This window comes from Silurus meridionalis, chromosome 1 (assembly GCF_014805685.1).
Source record: "Silurus meridionalis isolate SWU-2019-XX chromosome 1, ASM1480568v1, whole genome shotgun sequence".
In the NCBI taxonomy this organism is placed as follows: Eukaryota; Metazoa; Chordata; class Actinopteri; order Siluriformes; family Siluridae; genus Silurus; species Silurus meridionalis.
The window spans coordinates 2,573,605-2,590,686 of NC_060884.1; the positions used below are offsets into that span (position 1 = coordinate 2,573,605).

The following is a 17,082-nucleotide window of genomic DNA, read 5'->3' on the forward strand; positions in this document are numbered from 1 at the left end:
CAATGAGGATTATTCCAGAAATGCTCCAAAGCAACGTGTGTGTGTGTGTGTGTGTGTGTGTGAGTGTTACCTGTGTGTGTATAGCAGTACTCGGCTGCACTCTGATGGCCGGCTTGTGGTATTCAGGGCTCGAGGCTAAAGTGCTGTAGGCTGGAGGCCCCAGGGTGCTCTGCCTCTGCAGCATCTGCAGAATTGCCTGGATGTCGGACGTCATCTGAACCTCCAATCTGCACACACACACACACACACACACAAAGAATGTTTCCGTCCGACTGTCCAAGGCTTTTGGATTGTAAAAGCGACGCCTTGAGCACAAGAAAAGCCTGTCTCTCTCACACACACTGAAATAACACCACTGTTCACTCTGAGATCCTCCTTCTGGTCTACTGCAGGGGTTCATCAGGATCAGGTGGAAAGTAACAAACTGCGTTTACTGATTGTGTTACTGTAATTGTACTTTTCGGTTTAGTTCTAGTTTCTAAAATCAGTCATTTAACTTTTAGTATATTTTGTTTGACGTTTTGAACTCGACTACACTTTAAATAAAATCCATTACTGAGTTCAAAAGACTGATTAAATAAAAAATATTTAATCAGGATTACCTCAGCGATTACCTCACTGTAATCTGCAACCGTTCATCACGGGTGGTACCCATACGCTCACATTAGTCATGGAATGCTAATAAAGCTAGCTAGACTTTCAAATCGACGGCATTTCGATTTCAGCTGATCTGCATCGCTGGCGTCTCTATAAGTAGAAGTAAAATTACTGATTTTAAAAAGTAAAAGTACACATAATAAACTACTTTTTTTTTTTTACAGTAACACAAGTATATGTAATTTGTTCATTTCCACCTCTGGCATTAATACTATATAAATTGCTTCTATACACTGTATATCTTTTCACATTATATATATATATATATATATATATATATATATATATATATATATATATATATATATATATATATATATATATATCACTTCCATGTTTATTCACTAGGGGGCGACCGTTACAAGCAAGACGGGTCACTCAAAGCTAAAGGCTCCTCTCTCTCTCTCTCTCTCTCTCTCTCTTTACCTGTTCAGGTGTTCCTGCAGCAAGTCCAGCCTCTGCTCCATTTCCACAAATGTGATGTCACTGTTGCAGTCGACTCCGCCTTCTCTGTCCTGAGGTTGTGTCGAGTCATCGATGTTCCCACAAGGCCATTTCTCAGAACATACATCTGGGGACACTGTCACACACACACACACACACACACACACACACACACACACACACACACACACACACACACACACAGGGTTGTTAATTAAGGGTTGTTAAGCCAACAGGAAGTAAGTAGGACTTCCTATAATATAATATATTAAGGCATATTATAGTTAAAACACACACACACACACACACACACACAAACACACACACACACAGCTCGACAAATGATCATTAGATGCCAGATTCATCGAAAAAAAATGCACACGTCCTGGTTCATATTTGTGTGTGTGTGTGTGTGTGTGTGTGTGTGTGTCTATTACCTGCAAAACACAGGGCTTTGTACTCACCAGATACCTCATTACCCATAAACTCGTTTCTACTTTAGCGCAGACCTCCACCACTGAAGGGAACGAGGGAGAGCAAGAGAAAACTTCCTGTAGGGAGTATAATGTGTGTGTGTGTGTGTGTGTGTGTGTGTGTGTGTGTGTGTGTGTGTGTGTGTGTGTGTGTGTGTGCAGCTGCACAGACAGACATCTCTGAGTAATATAACAGTGTTCAGCTCTTTGGTACCTCAGTGCTCAGACACACTGATGATTAAAAGTGTGCTGTATATTCAAAAGATCTTCGGAGAAGAATCTGTCTGGAACGTCAGGTGTCCTACTACTTTTGTCCATGTAGTGTATTTATTTAGAATTTGCTACAACACTTGAAAATGAGCTCAGATGCCTCCCGTTTCTTTTGATCGTCCCTGAGATGTTTCTACACCTTTACTAAAATCGACCTGTGGATAAGGTTATTGATTGGGACACGAGTTGAAAGGCACACACCTCTCTACAGGCCTCACGGCTCAGCATGCAGATCTGCAAACACCAAGCCATGAGGTCGAAGGAAATTCCTGGAGCTCAGGATTTTTGCACGCTACAAAAACCTGCTGATGCACTGCAGATTCTCAAAAGCACAGTGACCTCCATAAATCTCTAAATGGATGGGTGTATATGGATGGGTGGGTCAGTGGGGGAAAAATAATGGAACAGACAGACGGATGGACAGACAGATGGAGAGATGGGTGAAAGGATGGACGGAAAGACGGATGGATGGATGAATTGATGAATCAATTGATTGGATGGATGGATGAATGGATGGACAAATGGATGGGTGGATGGATAAATGGGTGGGTGGACGGACAGGCAGATGGGTAGATGGATGGATGAAAAAATGGATGGAAAAACGGATGGATGGATGGATGGATGGATTGATAGATGGACAGATAAATGGGTGGGTGGGTGGATGAATGGATGAATTAGTGGACAAATAGACAGATGGATGGATCATTGGATGGATGAATAAGTGGGTTGATGAATGGATGGATGGATTCTCTAAGAGCTGCTCACCTGGATAAACTGAGCAATCAGCAGGAGAAGGGCCTGAGTAAGAGAGTTGACCAAGAACCTGATGGCACAGACATCCCTTGTGTATGTGTGTGTGTTTGTGTGTGTGTGTGTGTGTGTGGTCTCACCTTTATACAATGCTGTGCAGTCTTCACTGTGGGAGTCCGGGAGTGTGTCCATGTCGCGAGGGAGGGAATGACCGAGGATCCCCAAGCTCAAATTTCTCTTCTCCTCTTTCTCATCTCCCTCTTTCTCATCTGCCTCTTTCTCTTCTCTCTTCTCCTCCTCCTCCTCCTCCTCGTCCTGTCCCTGTAGCTCATCTCTGTCTCTCTCCACCCCTCGGTGTCGAGTCCCTGTAGAAAGACGGGGGAGAGGAGACATCGATCAAACCTTCTCCTCGGATATGTGCGTATAAATCACCGAGAGAAAAACTTCACAGAAATGGATGAACCATAAAGCCATTTAAGGACAGGCAGTACAGTGCCACCTAAAGGATGGCCTTGCACACTGCATCCTCTCCACGCTAACACACACACACACACACACACACACACACACACACACACATGCTGAGTGCCACCATGGAAACTGGCTGAAAACAAAGATCGAATTGATAACAGAATGAAAAGAGAGGAGGGTGGAGGAGGAAAGAACAACAAAACTGCATAAAATAGGAGGCTGCAATGAAAGTGCACTTTAGTCCATAGGGTGTGTTTGTTTTTCTGTGTATTTCTGCTTCATTGCGAACCACTGGGCATGAGGCGGTAACACACAGCATCACAGAGCAGCAGGTACACACACATTCTTGGCTGTAGCATTATTTTAATTCAGAATTACATTAAAGCATGCACATAGCTTCTGGATCTGGACCATGCTAAAACTCTATTATTGTCCAAACGATACGAGGAATAAAGATGCGATGGACTGAGATGGTTTGAAGAAGTTTACCTGTAGATTGCTTGCTTTTGAAACAGGCTTTAGTCCCGGTGTTGAACTCCTCCTGCTCCGAGTCGCTCACTGGTGTGTACAGGTTCCTCGGGCGAACACCACTGAACTGGTTCGAGAACAAAGTGTTAAGATTTCCTCAACTTCTACAGATACACGTGTTGTAAAGGGTTAAAATATACACTGTAGTGTGTGTGTGTGTGTGTGTTACAGATGGTTAAATTCCCTGATTTGCATCGGTGCATCAACAAAAAACACTAAACTGTTCCTCAGCACCGCTGCTGCTACGTGAATATGACACATCACAGAGGCAGAGGCGTGTCCTGAGAGTCACATGAGTACAGATTAACATGGCAGAGGCAGAGCTGTAACTTCCTGCAGACACGAGAGGAAAAGAACGTCTGGTATTGTTTCGTCTTTGCACTACAAAGGCCTTAGAAGCCAGAAGGCACTTAAGTGTGTGGATTGATGATTTGTTATCTGTCTGGATCGAAGAAATAAAAGCGAACTGTCAGCACCATATAGAATTGCACAGCATTATTTTTTTCTGGATCGTTATAGCGGGAAATCGTATCGCATCGGGAGCTGCTTCATGTGTCTATGTAATGTATCGTTTGCTATGCTTTTAGTGTGTGTACCTTGGTGTTCTCATCACGCAGATTGAATGTGAGCTCCAGGTTGGACCAGAAGTAGTCTGAGAACTCCGGGTACATGTCCAGCACCTCCAGTAACTCCTCTCTGTCGATGGTGTGTAAGTCGCAGTAGCTGAGAGCTCGCACGTCCGCGTTGGCTTTGCCAGGTTTGGCATACAGATGGATCATCTCTCCGAAGATGTCGTTCTTGCCTGGACCGTCGAGAGAGAAGGAAACATGAAATTAGAGGATAAACACAGAGTTCTAAGACAGCAGTGCAAATAGATTTCAGACCAGTCATCGTCTGTGTCTCCGAGGTGTAAGTGAACCGCTGAGTCCTGGCCCGCGGAATTTGTTTGGGACACGGGCTTATGATGAAGTGCTTGTTTTGTTACACTTTAGGATTCCTCGCTGCACTGGACTGTGTATATTATGTTGCTCTGCTCGTGTACACAGCGATGAGTAGAGAATTTATCACCGCTTATGAACCCGAGTGCTGCCTGCCAAGACATTTATAATCGGAGTCGTGATCGATGTTTTTTCAGATCAACGAGGGAAAAAAGGGTCAGATTTGTTGCGTCCGCTTGCCAAGATGCGGATGGACGTGAATTCGTTGGTATTTGATTTACTTGCGATGAGGAGCTCCATTTACCGTCAGCATTACGGACGTGTTCTGGGTGTGTAATGTTAGTTCGGGATGTTTGAGGGGTTTCCAGTAGCACTTTTTGTGTTGTGCGTTTTCCACACCAAGGCTACATGGGGCCAGATGTGCTGAGCTGATTGCTCTAGTTTTCGGATGAAATTGGGCCACATTCTTTGCAAAAAGCTTTGCGAGTTTCTTTCGGGAGGTTAGTGGTTGAGGCATTGGACTTTTTGATCCAAAGGTTGTGAGTTCAAATGCCAGCCACACCAAGCAGCCACTTCTGGGCCCCTGAGCAAGGCCCTTAACCTAATAGCTGCTCAGTTGTATGAATGAGATAAATCTATGTCGCACATACGCAGTTTCAACAGGTTTACAAATTGCCCTAGCAGAATTGTCCGTAAAGTTTGAAGTCTTGTTTCATGTAGACGAAAGGTTTAAATACTAGGTGTCCTACCTGAATCAATCCACCTCTTAATACCATCATCATGATGCCACAGTTACAGAAACAATCAACGTTTTAAAGAACCACAGTATAACGGAGCGCTGCATCACACACAGGAATCTCATACAGCGAGAATTAATGCCATAAAGCAACAAACCCAATGAACACAATTTAACGAGTCTCCTTTCACTGTAGCCACGACCGCACCTCCTGCATACACCATCTCTAGCAGAAGCATCGATAGTAACCTCATAACATGACCCCGGGTTTCCCTGCAATTTTTTTCTGTGCATTACAGTTTTCCTGGGGATTTGAAATGAAGTCAAATTGTGTGTTAATGTGCAAAAAACACGACATGAAAGAAAACGCAAAAGTATAAATGGTTCTTGAAAAAAGCCGAACAACTGTTAAACGATTTGGGCCGTCCTTTTCCTCACGAAGCCTTGAAAAGTCCGCCTTGTAAATGTCCTTGTATGTGTATCTGCGACCGAATGTGTATATATAGTCAATGGGTGTGGAAATGCTGCCGTGACTGGATGCCTGCTAGAGGGCCTCGGAGTCACTAAACCGTAATCCGATTGGTTAAAGCATGGATTTAAATCTACTGAGAGTGTTACAGCAATACATGATGTGACTGTTGAAATCTGTTTGGATAATGTAGAGAAGAGACTATTGGGAATATTTACGCTAGCAATGATTCTGATGGAGTTAAGGCCAGCAGAAATGGCGTTTCTGACCCTGATGGCCTTCCATGTTTGAATACTAAACATAATTTTTCAATCCTTTTAAAACATAACTCGAGGTTTTATACGCATGCATGATGCACGCAAACATCCCGACGTCTTACACACTCATAATTGACCCTGATTTCGATCGAGCAGACAGCACCGAAGTCGGAGTTAGGCAAGGAAATAAAACGTTCTCAACCTGCCTGAGCTCTGTCTTATTATACTTCTTATATAATGAATTACTGCTGAGTGTGTACACTTCGCTCATGATCGCAAGGACGGGACAGAATGCTGAGGTTGGGGATGTAATACTGTCGAGAAATTTAACAATACACACCGGACCTGTGGCTGTAACGGCAATAAGGAAAAGTGTGCTTCGGACTCTTTGTAATGAATTCCTGCTGAAAATAGAAATTTCCTGACCTGTGAGCACATGCATACAGTGGAAGCTGATCTCAGCGATTCTGTAAGTTTTACAGGTTTATATTGCTGAGTTGTGTGTGTATATATATATATATATATATATATATATATATATATATATATATATATATATATATGTGTGTGTGTGTGTGTGTGAGGTACAGCATCCTCTTGTTTCTTGCTTGGCCTTATTATGTTGCTGCAGGCTCACTTGGAGAAAGAGTAATGAGCCGTTTTAATTTAACTCAGCATACCCTGCCCCACCTGTGTGTGTGTGTGTGTGTGTGTGTGTGTGTGTGTGTGTGTGTGTGTGTGTGTGTGTGTGTGTGAGCAAGATAAATATGGCAACAAGTCAGCAAAGTAAAAATAACTGGTGTCTCTGTGTAAATAAATGGCCATTATTTTCTAACTGATGATCCAGATGTGGGATGAACAGCTTCACAGAACTTATCTTTCTCCTTCCTCCTTTTCTCTCTCTTTCCATCCCGAATGATTCCTGCGTGCATAAAGAGGCGAACGATCCAGACCGCATCGTACATATCCTTGAGATATGACTTGTTTGTCAGGGTAATTTCTTTCCTCTTCACACACGCATCCAGCATCGGCAGGAACTCGTTGTGCGCAGTGAAAAAAAAAAACATCATTCACAGCTTTATTAGGGTTGTCCCAGATGGCTGGTTGAATAAAACACAGAAAAGTGTGTAGTTCTACTTCGGATGTGTGAAGACAGAATGTAATATATCGCTGATGAACATGAGCGAGTCGATGATTTTCACGAGCGGAGAAACCCGGATCCGTGTGAGCTGTGTCCATTCAGGACGGTCTGGAAGCTGAAAGAGTGTCGGGTGATATTTTTTTTGTTAGAGTATGTTTTTATTTCCACCTGAAACAAGCTGTTTTTCTTCTTTTTGACATGACATCGCATCATCTGGGGAAATCTGCTGAGCCCAGATGAGCTCGCGTGTAAACCGAGGGCAGGATACGACCTGAGCTCAGACGGTGTCATTTATTATAGAGCAGGGTGTTCAAACTTTCTCTTTAGGTCTCCGGGGTGAAGTGTAGCTACTCAGGAAGTGCAGAGGTCATTAAGACAGTGCTGATTAAAGTCAGGAAGGGGCAGTGGTGGACATAGTACACAAAACCATTAGTAAAAGTAGAAATCTTGTTTTTTTCGGCTGCTTTGATTAGGGGGCGCCACAGCGGATCATCCGTCTCCATACCCCCTATTCCTCTACATCTGCCTCTTTTACACCAACTACCTGCATGTCTTCCTTCACCACATCCATAAACCTCCTCCTTGGTCTTCCTCTTTTCCTCCTTCCTGGTGGTTCCATCCTCAGGATTCTCCTACTGATATACCCCATGTCCCTCCTCTGCACATGTCCAAACCATCTCAATCTCACCTCCCTCACCTTGTCCCCAAAACGTCCTACATGCGCTGTCCCTCTAATAAACTCATTTCTAATCCTGTCCATCGTCGTCACTCCCAACGAAAACTAAACATCTTCAGCTCTGCTACCTCCAGCTCCACCTCCTGTATTCTACTCAATGCCACTGTCTCTAAACCATACAACATCTCAGGTCTCACCACAGTCCTATAAACTTTCCCTTTCACTCTCACAGATTCTCTTCTTACACGAGTAAAAGTAACAGTCTTGACTTAATCAACTCAGTTTGTGTGAAAAGACTCTAATGTCACTCTTACAACAATCTATTAATAGAACGATGCCAAGGGTGTAGAAGGAGGAGTTCCAATGGGTTGGAGTGGAAGATCTCCTGCTGTAAAACTCAAACCCCAGGCCTCCTCACCTCACTAACATCAGTATCTGACTTTACTAACACTCTTATGTCTGAACGAATCTCCACAAATCCTCACAAAATCTAGTGGAACATCTTCTCAGAAGAGTGGAGCTCATTAAAACATAAATATGGAATGGGATCTTCAGGGACAAACCAATCTTATGTTCAGGTGTCCAAACTTTTATCCATATGGTGTGGAGTGTTTACAGACTGAAATGTTCAAATGAACTTTTTCTCTTTCCTTTGTCTTTTTTTTGTGATTTTTTTAATGATCTACACTTTAACTTGCTACAACCCCTTGTTTATTTTCAGTTCAGGAACATCTGTAATCTGCAATCTTTTTATATAAAGATGAAACATGGCACCATTTGAAGGAATTTGCCAGACAGCCACACATTTAATGAGTTAATTAACACTGTAATAATTTGCATAGTTTTCTTTACACCATATGGCTTTCAGGCTTTCGGTGCATGGATAGAGAGACCGAATTTCTGATATCAATTAAGTTTCGGTGCATATAATGTTTAGAATGATCCTCTCTGTGCGCTCGGGGGATTTATCAACCAGAACCAGAACATCCAACAGTCCATGGATCAGATCTGTATCGCGATACTTCAATTTGAACATATGTGCATCGGTAAAAAACGATTTATTTCTATATAATTATTAGTAGATTATTTAGAAAGTGGCGATAACTTGTGCACAATATCTGATATGTAGATCGATTTCTCCTCGCTAAACCCTTTTCTCTCAGCACCGCCGCTGCTACGCGAATATGACGCATCACAACGCTACGGAGACCGGGGCGTGTCCTGAGAGTCACACAGGATGCAGATTAACATGGCAGAGGTAGAGCTGTAACTTCTAGAACTTGACTCACCTAAAATAGCCACCACGATGTCGTCCTTCAGGATCTCAATAGATCCTCGGCCGAGGAAATACAGGGCGGTGAGCACGTCCCCGCAGTGCACCAGGGTATCACCGGGCGGGGCGTGTGTCGTCTTGAAACGCATAGCCAAAGCACGCAGACACCCTTTACTGGCCCCTCGGAAGGCCTTACAGTCCTGCAGCAGAGACTGATTGAGATGTAGACAGATATCAGCCTGCAGACATTCAGGAAATCCTTCAGCACCTGCAGAGAGAGAGAGAGAGAGAGAGAGAGAGAGAGAGAGAGAGAGAGAGAGAGAGAGAGAGAGAGAGAGAGAGAGAGAGAGAGAGAGATTCACACAGAACAGAAAGAAAGACAAGGACGAAACCAAGTTAATGTATGTGCAGTGACAGAACGATTGAAATCAACATGCACCTGCTGTCGGCTCTTCAAATGAAAGACTAGCAGACGGGAGGAAGTCAAGCCGTAATTATAAGGTTCGGATCGGGTTTTTCCGCTACAGGTGGAAAAGATGCGAGACACAGCACAGTTGCCATTTGCGTTGTCCTTTGGTTTTCAAAACTTTTCTCTTGTCTGTTTCAGGGTTGCCAGATCTGCTTGGCAAAAGGAGACCCATTTCCACGTGTAGTGTCACATTCTAAAACACACATTTCTGTGCGCTCTAAATAGCTACTTATTTCACTGAGGCAGCAAAATGTCCATGTGTTACTACATTATGTAATACAGTCATAAAGTGCAATACTTTAGAACCCTGACGTGGCCAAAAGTTTGTGCAAAATTCGCTCGGTGAGTATTCGATCTCTCCTGAGAAAGGTTTCCACTAGATTTTGGAGACTATGGCTAATTTGGACTTATAATTACATAATGTTCAGATTTCCATAAATAAACTAAAACAAATAGATAGCTCAATATTTATTCATTGACATTTGACCATTACTGTATACAGACAGACAGACATACAGACAGACAGACATACAGACAGACAGACAAAAAAACAAATGATAGATAGATAGATAGATAGATAGATAGATAGATAGATAGATAGATAGATAGATAGATAGATAGATAGATAGATAGATAGATAGATAGATAAACAGACAGACAGACAGACAGACAGATAGACAGATAGATAGCTAGATAGATAGATAGAGAGATAGATAGAGAGATAGATAGATAGATAGATAGATAGATAGATAGATAGATAGATAGATAGACAGACAGACAGACAGACAGACAGACAGACAGATAGATATACAGGTAGATAAACAAACAGACAGACAGACAGACAGACAGACAAATAGATAGATAGATAGATAGATAGATAGATAGATAGATAGATAGACAGACAGACAGACAGACAGACAGACAGACAGACAGACAGACAGACAGGCAGGCAGGCAGGCAGGCAGGCAGGCAGGAAGAATAAACCTAAAGTGTGCAAAACACACCAAACCTCCAAGCAAAGAATATGAACCCTCTGTCTCAGTCTTAAAATAAAACCAGTTACGTAGATAAAAATACACTTTGGAAATAAAATAAATAAAATAATCTATAAACTACTCCTTGAGGAAAAAAGTAAAGGGTGAAAAAAAAAAATCAAAAAAGAGGATAAACTTACCTGTAAAACAGCTGAGTCTGGACTCCACAGCAAAACAGACTACAAGCTACTGTACCATTCCATGCATAACACATCCAAAAAACAAACAAAAAAACCCACACATCTGTACTACATTAATGAACTGGTTAATGTCTGGAGGGACCGCTTGCTAATCTGGCTGTGAAAGCTGACGTGGTGGACTCGTTTCGCTGACTGAAAGACAGAGGAGATTTGGAAAGGAAAGGGTTAACGGCATTTGGCAAGTGCAGCTGTCAGCGGTGAGTTTGGAGCCTGGCAGTGCAGAAAAGCACCAGGCGCGGCCTTGATGCTCCGACTCGCCCTCTTAATAAAGCATCCACTTCAACGTTTCCCCCTGCCGCGTTTATCTGGAGCCGCTGCTAATGATGTACAGAAATCATTCCATATATATTTATATTTATCTACGTGTGCATTAGGCTGGGATTACGCATGCACACAGCCTTGACAAAGTGGCAGAACACTGGCATTAATCTGGTTTTATGAATGACTAAAACGAACCAAACGTTTTAATCAGGGAATTAGTTGTTATTATTAGTCATGAGTTTATTTGCACCTCCTGTTCTTACCAGAGGATTGAAATCCAAGTGAAGCAGATAAAAGAGAGACAGAAAGACACCGTTCATTACTTTGACAATCCATTAGCAGAAATTAACATACAATCATCAACCCTGCACCATAAAACTGACATAACCTTGCTATAAGCATGTCCTGGTTAGTGTTATAACCTGTAATGAGCAGTAATGACTTGATTTGATCTTCATTACAATTACCAGTAGCTATGATAAGTTACGATTACCTGCAGCCATCATTGATGCAACAACTGTTAACTACTAATGGTCATGAGTATTAATATATGCAGTGGTGGGTCGCGTAGTTCACCCCCCAGGCCTTCAGTGGTGCCCTACCTGAATCAATCCACCTCTTTATACCAGCATTATAAGGCCAAAACACCAATATTATAGAGAAACGCAGTATAACATCACAGACAGAAATCTCATACAGTGAGAATGAATGCCATATAGCAAGAAACCCAATGAATACAATTTAACGAGTCTCCTTTCACTGTAGCCACAACTGCACCTCATAAAAAGGTTTTCCCAAAGTTTTTCAGCATTTTATCTGTGCATCACAGTTTTCTTGGAAATTTGAAATGTAAGCAAACTGTGTTTTTGTGCAAATTCTACAGCAAAGCGAACGCAAGAGTATAAACGGTAAATGAAAAAAAAAAAACTGTTTTGAACTGTTTTGGCCGACCGTTCCTCACGAGGTCCGGCTTTTCTTGTGAAGTCCATCTTTTTCTCTGTCAGTCGTTGTAGAATGACTACAAAAAAAACAGCTAGTAAATCCACGCCAATGTATTTGAGTTTGTGCAGTTTGCAACAGATGCGGTTTGTGAGCTCTGACTAGCGCGCTATCTGACCATCCAATCAAAGGACGTGGAAATGCAGACGTTATTGTATGTCTGCTAGAGGGCCCCGGTGTCGTTAAATCAAAATCTGATTGGTTAAAGCAACAGCATTTAAGCAACATGGATTTTAAGCTACAGAAGCAACATGTGATGTGACGGCTGAAATCTGATTGGATAGATACTCTCACTACTTGTAGCAGTGCAACCAAGAGTTATGCAATGAATAGAATATAGGGAAAAATTTTATACATATCTATGGACAAAAATATATTCAAATGTCAGTGATTTTGGTCGAATTTAGCCCCCCACGGAAGACCTTCCTGGACCCGCCACTGCATTTAATACTGGTATTAACACTTTCATCGAAATTGTTTGATCAGCTGATATGAACACGATATTCAGATTGCTAAACAAACTGTCTCCATTAAAGCGTATATATACATAAACAGCTGTAGTATCAGCATCAGTAATAAAATTCATATCAATTGTTTAAAATTTAAATATCTTCTCACCAATCAAGAAATGATCTATAAGAAAAGAACTGGACACACGTTAATAATACACACACACACACACACACACACACACACACACACACACACACACACACTCGCATGATCGTTCCTATACCATGTTCATGTCGATGCCGTTGGTGTAGGTCCAGGCGTGTTGGAAATACTCCTCGAGCCTCTGGCGCAGTGGGTTGGGGATCTGGTGGAAGCGGATGAACTCCTTGACGCGGAGCATCTGCAGGTGATATCGCGCCGTTCCTGAGTACAGACGCTGGATGATGGCGGAAACGTTCCCGAAAATGCTGGCATACATCAGGGCTGAGGTCAAAGGTCAAAGAAAAGAAGTTCATGCATTTCAGGCGATCGGTTTACCATAAACTCTAGAATTAATGGCACCCTAACTCTTTGATAATATACAGGTAGTCCCAGACTTGTTATGGTTCAACTTAAATTGTTAACAATACATGCATATATACTGTATAGTTCATACATTACAGTACTGTAAATAACTCTGTTTTGCTAAATGATGTACTGTACTTTGTTCAATTATTAGCAAATTACAGTATACTACCCCATACTGACCACCAAGTCATCCACAAATGCTGGTTACATCTCTATCATGCAAAGAAGAATTCATGCGTGAACATGATCCAGAAACGGCACTAACCCCGTTGGGCCAAAGCTTATTTAAAATGTACTGAGGCAAAGTACAAAACTGTTCTGTTTGGACAAATTCAAAAAAAATTTTTTTAAACCATGGACACTACGTCCTCCAGACTAAAGAGGAGAGGGACATCTGGCTTGTTATTTGTGCTCAGTTTAAAAAGCCACATCTCTGATAGTATGGGGGTGAAGTAGTACCTGGGGAATGGGCAGCATGTACATTTGGAAGGCCATGGCTAGGCCATGTCTCGACATGATATTTTCAAGTTATAATGGTGTATGTATTATTGTATTATTGTGACGACATTTTTGGCTTTGCATCAAATGTGCATCTTGCCGCTACTCACAGCCGATCAGCATGACGCAGATGGAGAAAATCTTTTCCGAGTTAGTGTTGGGCGAGACGTTCCCGAAGCCGACGCTTGTCAGGCTGCTGAACGTGAAATACAGCGCCGTCACGTACTTGTCCTTGATCGACGGGCCCGAGGAGGGGTCACTGTAGTTGTACTGCTTGCCGATGGACATGCCGAGGTTGTCGAGCCAGCCGATGGTGTGCTTCAGGTAGGGTTTCTCCACGTTGCCGATGGCGTACCAGATACACGCCAGCCAGTGGGCGATCAGCGCGAAGATGCACATCAGCAGCATTAGAACCGCGGCGCCGTACTCCGAGTAACGGTCCAGCTTACGCGCCACACGCACCAGACGCAGCAGCCGGGCCGTCTTCAGGAGCCCGATTAGAGTCGTGGTCTGATGGGGAGAGAGGATGTTAGAAATGGGGTGAATCTGTTTCATTTATCAACTCTCCATGTGAAAGGAATATAATATATGTTTACGTTTCCTCTTATACTACAACAATTATATATTTTTTTTATCTATCTATAGTTCATGGTGTGGTGTTCATGTGTTTCTTTTGCTCTGAAAATTTTTTTTCAAAACCCTCTGTTCTAGAGAATCTCCTGTGGTGTAAAACGTCTGAGAGCTGACACCGGAGACTCCTTCCAGAAATAATCATTTAAATGAAATCAAAACAGCCAAAAAATGCAATACTGCTCCTTCCATAAAAGCTCACCATAGCAACATTATAAAACTTTCTTCCAGCTTCTCCCATTAGGGGTCGCCACAGCGGACCATCCGCATGTTTGATTTGGCACATGTTTTTACGCTGGATGCCCTTCCTAACGTAACCCTCCCCATTTATCCGGGCTTGGGACCGGCACTAAGGCTTGTGCAACCCTAATGGCTGGGGTTGGTTCCCTGACCGGGGATCGAACCCCGGCCGTGTCGGTGAGAGCGCCGCATCCTAACCACTAGACCACCAGGGAACCCCACCATAGCATAGCAACATTATACCCTTCAAAAACCCTGTTGAATCAAGTGTAGACAATCCATGTAGATGTTTTAAAGTGGAGATCCACTCGTTAAAATATGAATCCAGTAAAAGTAAAAGTATTCAAGTGAACTCTGGTTAGAGCTCGCAAACCGCATCTTTAGCAAACTGCACAAGCTCAAATACATCATTCCACAACGGCTGACAGAGTAGAAGAAGTTGGTTTGGTTTCAGATACACTAACAAAGACATTTACAAGAAGGGTCTTTAAAAAAGCGGGACATTGTGAGATAAAAGGTCGGCCCAAACAGTCCTAAACAGTTGTTAAGCCTTTTCATGAACCATTTATACTTGTGCGTTTTCTTTCCATGTTTTCTTCACATGTGCAATGACCCAAAATCAAAAGGGCAGTGTTCAACCCTGTGACTCCACATGGACATTCGAAAGAGCTTATCCCATTTCCCAGGCGCCACTTGTTATAAAGATGAAAGTGCACTTAACACTTTAGCTGCTTTTTTCTTTTAAACATGAGGTTGTGTTATGATGGTTTCCATCATGACAACTGACTCCGAAGCTCAGTATCTCACAGAATCACACAACGGCTTATAAAAACTCACGGCAGTGTCAGGACTGAGTAATGTAAATATTTTCTCAAATATAATCTAAACTCAATGTGATTCTGACAAAACTTCAGCGCTGAGATGAACGTGACTACAGCAGAAGCCTTTTAACGTTCAGCACAGATCGTGGAAACCATGACAAAGTGTCTCTTTTAAAATAGAGAAAGTTTTCTTTATTATTGCTGGAACTTGTTTAAATAAGCCTTAGAGTGAGGTTTATACACTATTTATGTTCAATCATCTTACTGACCTGCTGTTAATTAACCTCATTAACTGCAGAATGTTCCTCCAACGGTTTTAATAACGTTCACTTTTCACAGACTTGTGTCGCCTCGTCCCAACTTTTTTGAGACATGGTGCAGCCATCAAATTCAAAATGACCTTATTTTTTCCTTGAAATGGTACATTTCCTCAGTGTAAACATTTTATATTAACCTCAGGCAGGCAGTGATGTCATAAAGAAGATATAAAGTAGGTGGTGATGTCAAAGTGGGTATAAATAAGGCTGTGTAGGTATAAAGTCTGCCTACTGTATACCTACTTTATGACATCACTACCTAATAATTTATACCCACTTTAACATCACCACCTACTTTTTTTACCCACTTTATGACAGCACTGCCTACTTTATACCTACTTTATTACATCACTGCCTATTCTATACTTATTTTAGGACAAGGTAGTGATGTCATAAAGTAGTTATAAAGTAGGCTGTGATGTCAAAGTAGGTTAAAAAGTAGGCTGTGATGTCATAAAGTAGGCTGTGATGTCATAAAGTAGTTATAAAGTAGGCTGTGATGTCAAAGTAGACATGAAACCATAAGGACATATCCAGAGGAGATGGAACCCAATGAGAGAGCCGTTTCTCACCTCCTCTGATCCCGATCCGAAGATGAGGAGGTCGAAGGGAATGGCGGCCACCATGTCGATCAGGAACCATCCTTTGAAGTAGTGCACGGCGATCCTGCCCGGATGACTGACCACCTCGTCGTTGGCGTTCACGTACGTGGTGCGGAAGTTTATGAGGATGTCGACGATGAACATGATGTCCACGATGAGGTCGACCACGTTGAGCGGGTTACACGAGTAGCCACACACGCGACTCTTCTTCTCCTCGGGGTCGTTGAGCAGGAAGGCGGCGCTGTACGGTGTGAAGATGGCCGTGTAGATGACCAGCAGCAGGATCAGCCAGTCCCACACCGCCTTGAACGGGCTGTAGTGCAGGATGGTGAACTTGTCGATGCGCGTCGTCTGGAGCTTGTACTCTGGAAGCACGTCGGCACCCAAAGACAACACCTAATGAGGACAGAGTGCGTTGTTAGATGAATCTGATTATTTACCTTGAACACGTGACTCTGCCTCTTGCACTTTTTGGTTTGCAGCAAGTTTAAATCTGAGAAACACTGACATGTTTTATTTCTCTTATACTACAGCAATTACAATTTTTATCTACACTATATGGACAAAAAGTATTGGAACACATGAACTTTTGATGCCCTATGTGGTTCTTCTACAAACTGTTACCACAAAGCTGGAGGCACACAAAGGTACAGGACGTCTTTGGAGGCGGTTTAATAAAACTTTGCATTCACTTGAACTTGGCAACCCAAACCTGTTCCAGCATGGCAATGCTCCGTGTACTAAGTGAGCTCCATGAAGATATGCTTTACATGGGTTGGAGTGGAAGATCTCCTACTATAGAGGGTCTGATCTCAAACCTATTGAACACCTTTGGGATGAATGTAAAAACTGATTGCACTCCAGTACCTCCTCACCTTCTCACCTACATCAGTACCTGACTTTACTAA

The 17,082-nt window shown here is 42.6% G+C and overlaps 1 protein-coding gene across 3 annotated transcripts in view; it reads right to left on the reverse strand.

Moving 5' to 3' along the window:
- The window catches only part of kcnh7 (potassium channel, voltage gated eag related subfamily H, member 7), a 70,351-nt gene that overhangs the window by 10,681 nt on the left and 42,588 nt on the right, over positions 1–17,082 (reverse strand). For all 3 annotated transcript variants that reach the window (XM_046857844.1, XM_046857836.1, XM_046857828.1), the window contains 9 exons: positions 16,145–16,570; positions 13,675–14,074; positions 12,783–12,982; positions 9,100–9,343; positions 4,190–4,395; positions 3,555–3,660; positions 2,735–2,959; positions 1,084–1,237; positions 71–227 (listed from right to left, as the gene is read on the reverse strand). In XM_046857844.1, the coding sequence (XP_046713800.1) occupies positions 71–227; positions 1,084–1,237; positions 2,735–2,959; positions 3,555–3,660; positions 4,190–4,395; positions 9,100–9,343; positions 12,783–12,982; positions 13,675–14,074; positions 16,145–16,570 (2,118 nt within the window). The remainder of the gene's footprint in view (positions 1–70; positions 228–1,083; positions 1,238–2,734; positions 2,960–3,554; positions 3,661–4,189; positions 4,396–9,099; positions 9,344–12,782; positions 12,983–13,674; positions 14,075–16,144; positions 16,571–17,082) is intronic.